Raw genomic sequence first — 8,388 nt, forward strand, 5'->3', positions numbered from 1 at the left:
GTTTTTGAAGAAGTTTTTTCTTACATCTCGAGGTGTTAGCATAAGAAAGGAAATCTACAACATATTGCAACTTGTTAGGAAACGCTTCACGAATACTGGAAACGATTCAAGAAGACTTGTGCAAAATTCCCTTACCACTAGATTTCGGATCAGTTGCTAGTTCAATATTTCTACGAGGGGCTAATGCAGACTAATAAGAGTAGCATTGATGTCGTTGCAAGAGAAGCCTCAGTCAACTAAACCCCCATTGAGGTGATGAAACAGATAACAACCATGGTTACCAACTCTCAATAGTTTGGCACAAGAGCTTTCGTTAGTGTGAAAACGGCTAATGAGGTAAGTGAATTCTATAAAGAAATATCCGATCTTGTTTCTGTTGTGAAACATTTAGTGAAGTCGGAGAGGGGACAACCTGTTGTTGTTTGTCAAGTGCGTTATGGAGCAGGACACACTATTGATATTTTCCCAAGCATTTCACAAGGGACGATGCCTGAGGTAAATGCTATTGGATGGTATTATTTTAAGGGGCAAAATAGATGACAGGACCCCTATAGTCAGGCGTACAATCTTGGGTGGCGAGACCACCCAAACTTCAAATGGGGCGGACAAAATGAGCAAGTTCAACCTAGTCACGGGGCTTCATCTAGCTCAGATATGTCTATGGAAGACATTGTAAAAAGTCTAATTGACAATTCTCTTAATTTTCAGCAGGACACCAAGAATGCCCTTGATACTTTGAGGACTCAAGTCTCTCAGCTTGCCACCCAGTGAGCAGGTTGAAGAGACAGTTTGGAAAGCTCTCATCTCAACTAGAATTGAACCTAACGGAGAATGTGAGTGCCATAGCACTTCGGAGTGGCAAAGATTTGGAGCCACCTGTTGAAGTAATGAAGCCAGAAATGAAAGAGCCAGAAATCACTTCTTCATATTCTATAATTGCAACAAGAAAAGAAAAAGGGAATATCAGTATTCTCTAATATACTTCCTTCATTAAATGCTTATGTGCTTAAAGCATCTTTTCCTTCCAAGCTTGTGAGGGCAAAGAAACCTTTGGGAGACAAGGATAAGAAGCTGTTGGAGACGTTCAAAAAAGAGGAAATCAACATCCCTTTCCTTGATGCTGTAAAAAAATTCCAAAGTATGCCAAATTTCTTAAGGAACTGTGCACGAGGAAGAGGCAAGCGAAAGAGAAAGAGAGGATAGTGGTAAGTCAGTTAGTGTATGCAATCCTTCAAAAGATTTTTTCTAAAAAACAAAAGGATCCAGGTATGTTTTCTCTTCCTTGTATGATTGGGAAGAAAAAGATAGAGAGAGTTATGTTAGATCTTGGTGCGTCCGTTAATGTAATGCCATATTCCATTTACCAAGAACTAAAATTAAAAGACCTAACTGAGACTGATGTAGTAATAAAATTAGCTTATAGGTCTTTTATTCATCTGTTAAGAATCTTAGAAATGTTTTTATTCAAGTTAATGACTTTCTTTTCCCTATTGATTTTTACATTCAGAACCCACGTTGATTTCATCTGCATCGATTTTGCTTAGTCGGCCTTTCATGAAAACAACCAAGACCAAGATCAATGTGGATGAAGGTACATTGTCAGTTGAGTTTGACAATGAGGTAGTTAAATTTAATATTTTTTTATGCTATGAAGTCCCCCACCGTTGGGCAAGTGCAGTTTTTGTGTTAGATTGACGTATTTGATTGTCTTGAGCAGGAAGTAGTTTGGGACGTCTATGATGATGACAGGGATGATTCAGGCGACTTGATCTCACTTAGGGAACTTTCCACTTTATCCATGAAAGAACCGGCAAGTATGCCTCATTGTTCTGATAATGAGTCATTTGAAAAGGTGCTTCCTTCTATCGTGTAGGCACCTAAAGTGGAACTAAAGGTGCTTCCTGACCATCTAAAGTATGCCTATCTTGGAGAAATTGAAATGTTGCCCGTGATTATTTCAAAGAATTTGAATGATGAGCAAGAAGAGCAATTGGCGAAGGTCTTGCAAAGATACAAGCTTGCCATTGGGTGGACATTGGTGGACATCAAAGGTATTAGATCCATTGTGTGTATGCATCGGATCGCTCTTGAAAAGAAGCTAAGCCATATCAGCAACCCCAACAACGTTTGTATCCCGTTCTGAAGGAAGTCGTAATGAAAGAGGTCTTTAAACTTCTCGATGTAGGTATTATCTACCCTATTGCTGATAGTGAGTGGGTTAGTCCCATACATGTAGTATCTAAGAAAACAGGTGTTACTGTAGTTAAAAATGAATAGGGTAGCTTAATTCTTGTAAGAATTCAAAATGGATGGCGAATGTGTAAAGACTGTAGGAAGTTAAATGCCGTTACTAAGAAAGATCACTTCCCTATCCCATTTATAGACCAGATGCTTGAGAGGCTTGCTTGAAAGCCTTTCTTCTATTTTTTTTATGGTTTTTTGGGATTATATCAGATCTCGATTAACCAGGAAGATCAACATAAGACAACCTTTACATGCCCCTTTGGCACCTTTACTTTCAGAAGGATGCCATTCGGGCTATGTAATGTTCCAGGAGTTGTATGTCCTAAAACTCGCAGTTTGTAATGTTAAACATTTTCTATTATCAATAAAGATGTTATTGGTGTTTATTTAATAAAACTATTGTTGAATATGTAAATTGCATCTGCAAAGACTAAATCTAATAAACTAAAGATCCATGGCTATTATATGAATACTTGAACTTTATGTAGTGACATAAAGATGGATCAAGTTCGAGCAAATAACCAAAACGGGCTATAGTATATGAATAAGATTGGGTACCTTATTTTGGTAACACTATTAGATGTGGCCTGCTTTGTAGACAATACAAACAATGTGATCCTGAATCGTTCATGTGGAGACATGAGAAGTGAGGACATCTTATGAAATGAGTTTGCATAAGATCGGACCAAAAAATAAGTCACTTCTACTTTATAAATGTTGTTTACTGTTTAAGACTGACTATTTCGAATAGATGACCTAAGTAACTTGACTTTAATCTTGAGCTAACTATGAGCTTTTGTTTATTCGGGATTATCCTTAGGTTTTCATAAGTGATGATTGGCTCAATAAGCCTCCCATTTCAGTGCCAAGACCAGGTAGATTGCTGGGGACATATGGTGCAAGATGGAATTCACACCTACCCGATTTAGGGATAGTAGAAAGGTTATTCTCTTACATACTAACTCCAGGTCTTGAATAAGGGCCCCCACTCTCTCATTGGCTCGAGAGGGATTCAGTTTAGTGATTGGTTCAAAAACTAATTGTTCATTAGAGGATCAGTGGAACTTAAGGAGCAAGATGTAATTTCGGGGGTAAAATAGCTTTTGACCTAGCCGTTATTATGAACAACCTGTGAAGGGCTGACTTACTAATTATGGTTAAATCAAGTAGACAAAAATATATCTACAGTAAGGAGATTGCAACTATCGAGCTATAGTGGTGTGTCTCGGTAATTAACGAATATTGATTAATTTAGTCTAAAGAGTTTAGTTTAGCCAATTAATCTTAATTCGTTGGAGCTTATGATCTGTAGGTCCATAAGGTCCACCTACTAACTCGTAAAACTTTAACACCTTGGATTAGTGAATTGAGTGATTTTGAGATGTTCAAAATCAAAATTAAGATTTTCCACTTGAAATGTTCAAATTGAATTTAGGGTTTTTCATTTTGAAGTGTTCAAATTTCCAATTAGGGTTTGAATTTGAATTGTTCAATTTCAAATTAGGGTTTGGATAATTATATTTGATATAATCAACGTTTAATTTTAATAAATTAGATGAAATTGGAGAGTTTAAAATATTTAAATATTGATTTAAATATTAATTACATGAATAGGATTCATGTTTGAATTAGGTATTTGATTAATTTAATATTTGATATCAAATTATTATTTATTTAATTAAAATTGTTTAATTAATAAAATCTAATTAATTTTTCTATTTTTATTTCAATTTATGAAATTTATTTTTAAATTGATTTAATTTTGAATTAAATAAAAAAAAATTGAAAAATCAAATTTGTTAGTGGAAATTTCCAAGTTTTGGAAATTTTAATGAATTTCCACATTTCAACACCTAATTACTACACCTAGCCCACTTCCAAATGCAAAATGAAGTGGCATTCAGCATTAATCCTTCAGTTGTTGCATGTGTCAATTACAAAAAAAAGCTTATAATTTTTCAAATTGAAAAGAGGAATGCTGGAATTTCTATAGATTATGCAGAATTCTCTTTATCTTTCAAACCCTCTCCTATTCCCCTTCAATTCACTTATATATTGAGTTCCACCACTCAAATCCAAGGCTGAGAATAGTAGAGAAAACACTCTTGGTGGTCTACTATTGATTTGAAGCTCAAACTCGTTGAGACCAGTTCAGATTTGGAGGATTCTACAAAGGTAAATGTTTTGAAAACCCTATTGACTGAAAAACTATTTTTGCATGCTTTTAGAACTCAAATTAAGTGTAATTAGAATGTTTATTGATTATGATTGCTTCCGTTACATGTTTCTACATTCCATCACCAGGTACTTTCCAGCGCTGCTTGATGAGTATATTTTCTAAATTTATAGAAAACTATATGAAGGTGGTCATAGATGGCCTCACTATTTATGGGGACTTATTTCATGATTGTCTGTCAAATTTATCTAGGTTCTAAATTGATGTATTGAGTCTAATCTTATGCTTAATTTTGAAAAATGTCATTTTATGACCTCGCATGGGATTGTACTTGGACATATTATTTTTGAGCATGATATAGAGGCTGATCCTGCAAAATTTAATGTTATTGCTATGCTTCCTTACCCTACAAACGCGAGGGAGGTTCGATCTTTTCTTGAGCATGCAGTTTTCTACTGCAGGTTTATTAAGGATTTCAGCAAGATTACTAAAAAAATGACCTCTCTTCTTCATAAGGACATGGATTTTAAATTCAATGTTGAATGCAAAGTAAGCTTTGGCGTACTGAAGAATGCTCTGTCGTGTGCTCCGGTTATTTAGCTCCTCGTTGGGATCTTTCCTTTGAGATTATGTGTGGCACGAGTGAAATGTTGTTGGAGTAGTTTTGGGCTAAAAGGTGGATAATAAGCATTATGTGATCTACTACACTTCAAAGACCCTGAGTCCGACCCAATGCAGCTACACCACGAAGGTGAAGGAGTTTTTAACTGTTGTTTTTGCTCTTGAAAAATTTCGTTCTTACATTGTTGGATATGATGTTGTTGTCTTTTCTGATCATGCAGCTTTGTGGTATCTTAAAAAGGAGTTCAAACCAAGATTGTTGAGGTGGGTTCTTCTCCTCCAGGAGTTTAACCTGAAGCTTCAAGACAGAAAGGGGTGTGAGAATGTCGTTGCTGATCACTTGAGCAGACTAGTGGCAGAAGGTGGTTATCTTAGTTCTGATGGAGATTTCCCTGACCATACACTAATATAGACATATGGTGTTTTCATGACTCCCTGGTATGCAGACCTCGTTAATTATCTGACCACGAATGAGTTCCTTTACGGATTGAATAAACATCAACGTGTTAAAGTCAAGAGTGGGTCAAAATATTATGTCTGAAAAGAGCCGTATTTATGGAAATTCTGTTATGATCAAATTATTAGGAGGTGTGTCTCTAATGATGAATTCTTTTCTATTTTAGCATTCTATAATGAGTATGCATGTGGTAGACACTTTAGTCCTAAACAACCGACTAAAAAAATCTTGGATTCTAGTCTGTACTGGAATACTTTTTTTAGGAATGCAGATAACTACTGTAAGACTTGTGAGTGTTGTAAAAAGTCTGGAGATCTGTCCCATGGGAATGAAATGCCCCAAGTCCCCATTCTTTTTTGTGATGTATTTGATATGCAAGGGATAGATTTTATGGGACCTTTTCCTTCCTCTTGTGGGTTTAAGTATATTTTATCGGCGGTGGACTATGTTTCCAAATGGGTGGAAGAAAAGGCCACTAATACTGATGATGCTAAGGTTGTAGGTTCTTGAAGTCTAATATCTTATGCAGGTATGATTTTCCCAAGGAAATCATTAGCGATCAAGGATCACATTTCTATAATCGAGTCATCGCCTCCTTACTGAAAAAAGTATGGTGTAGAGCATCGTATTGCCACTTCATACCACCCTCAGACAAATGGGTAGGCGAAGGTGTTGAATAGGGAGGTGAAGTCCATTTTGGAAAAAGTGGTCAACCAAGGAAAGAAAGATTGGAGCCTTTGTCTTGATGATGCCTTGTGGGCTTACAGAACGACCTTCAAGACCCCTATTGGGATATCTCCCTATAGGATGGTCTACGAAAAATCTTACCATTTTCTAGTTGAGATTCAACATAAGGCATATTGGGTAGTGAAATAGTGTAATTGGGACCTTGAGGCAATTGGTGAGGCCAGACTTTTGCAACTCCAAGAATTGGATGAGCTCAGGTTGGAATCGTTTGAAAACTTTCTGATCTACAAAGAAAGAACAAAAGAAGTTCATGATCGGATGATCGCGCCCAAGGAGTTCCTTGTAGGGAAAAAGGTTCTTTTATATAGTTCTCGTTTGAAATTTATGCCTGAGAAACTCCGACCCAAAGTGGTTTGGGCCATTTAGCATTTCTCACGTTTACCTTTATGGTGTAGTTGATATTATGAATTTTAAGATAGGAAAAATTTTAAAAGAGAATGGCCATAAGCTGAAGGTCTTTTATGATGGAGAGTCTTTAGACTACTTTGACATTACCTACCGATTGGATTTATAGTTTACATCTAACACTGAGCCACCACGATTAAGAAACCGACCCTAAAAATTTGCAGTTCCTGAAGGTGGCCAGGCTTTATACTTGCTTTCCTAGATTAGATTTCATTTCCAAAATTTTTCCTTTATCATTGAGCCTAATATTTTCTATCATTCTCGAATTGTTAGGATTGCTGGTGGAGAAGAGTTGATTTGAGTGACCCAAATCCTTCTTTCACTCTATTATTCAGAGAAATTTTCTAATCCCTCGTGCTTTATTTTCAATCACATTGGGGACAATGTGAGCATTAAAAGTTGGGGGTGGGGTGTTCGAATTTTGGTAGGTTTTTTTCGTGATAATACTGTTTGGGGTCCTTGAGCGTTATGCTCGGACTTTGTTTGATGATGCATGCTTGTTTGTTGTTTGCCTTGCTATTTTTTTCCTTGCCATGACCAACCTATGACGCACTCGTATGAATTGTGTTTGCACGAGAATAGGTCGAAAGAAGGGATTCATGATTTTCTAGGCATTTTTGAAAATTTTGCTTAAACTTTTTCATGCATCTTTAAGCCCTTTGCATATCTATCTTGACTCTTACTTTCTTAGGATTGAATTATGAGGGTATACGTTTGTTGTCACTCCGAAAGGCTTAGTGACAGATATTAGTTTTTCCATGGTTTAATTTAGTAATGCATGTTTTAAGATGTAGTCAATTGACATCACCATTCACCCTAATAAAAAAAATGAAAGAAGTGATAATAAGGAGGGGTTTACTCCTCTTCCTCAAGGGTATGATTAACCTGGGGCGACTATGAAACCCGTAGTTTCCCTCTGAGTTAAGTGTCCTAGAGAAATGATTAAGCTTAGGCACTTTTGAAGGGAAGTCGACATATGGTTGGATGTCTTTCACGTAACCCATGTGGAAAAACCAAAACAAAAGAAGCCTTCCTTGATAAAGTTTCCTCTCCATTTGAAAAAAATGACGGTGAGAAAAAGGAAAAAAAGGGAAAAAAAATATGTAACAAGGGTGATAAGTAGACCGATTTTGACCATTCCAATTTAATGACATTGCCACTTTGAGCTTAAGAAACCTAATTCCAAATTTTTCAAGCTAGAGTAAGGGGAAAATGAACTGAGGATTCATAAGGCTATTTTGGGTCTGCTCATGTTCAAAATAGATAACTTTGTGCTTATACATGCATGACAAAACATGAAACGAATTTCCAAAGTTGTCTTAGGTTTATTGCATGACACTAATAAATTTCTCAAAAGGAATTTTGAGATGAAAGAACTTGTTGATGCTTCTTTTGTATCAGTAATTGAAATATTGTAAATCGTTCTCAAGGGATTTTAAAATTATCACAAAAGAAATACATTGAAATTTTTTTAGTGGATTTGGCATGGAAGATTGTGCACCAAAGGATATCCCTATCGCTAAAGGTGATAAATTTTATTTAAGCAATGCCCCAAGACTAAACTTAAGACTAAGGAGATGTAGAAGGTTCCTTATGCCTTGACTATTTGAAATCTAATGTATGCTCAATTATGTACGCATTCAAATATAGTGTTCATAGTGAAGTATCCCAAAATTGAAGGGAATTGTGAGCAAAAAAAAGATCGTCCCAAATTTCATTTTTCATTGAATGTAAATTT

The 8,388-nt window shown here is 36.0% G+C and overlaps 1 protein-coding gene across 1 annotated transcript; it reads left to right on the forward strand.

The window, feature by feature from the left end:
- Nucleotides 1-331: 331 nt before the first annotated feature.
- Nucleotides 332-6,008, forward strand: LOC150038451 (uncharacterized). Its single transcript, XM_090313196.1, has 8 exons — nt 332-336; nt 776-966; nt 1,013-1,138; nt 1,508-1,620; nt 1,718-1,810; nt 1,874-2,051; nt 5,263-5,403; nt 5,770-6,008. Exons 1-8 carry the CDS (start codon nt 332-334, stop codon nt 6,006-6,008), a joined length of 1,086 nt encoding a protein of 361 aa, XP_090169322.1.
- Nucleotides 6,009-8,388: the final 2,380 nt, after the last annotated feature.

This window comes from Benincasa hispida, chromosome 1, assembly GCF_027475165.1.
Source record: "Benincasa hispida cultivar pf3 chromosome 1, pf3_genome.v1.1, whole genome shotgun sequence".
NCBI lineage: Eukaryota > Viridiplantae > Streptophyta > Magnoliopsida > Cucurbitales > Cucurbitaceae > Benincasa > Benincasa hispida.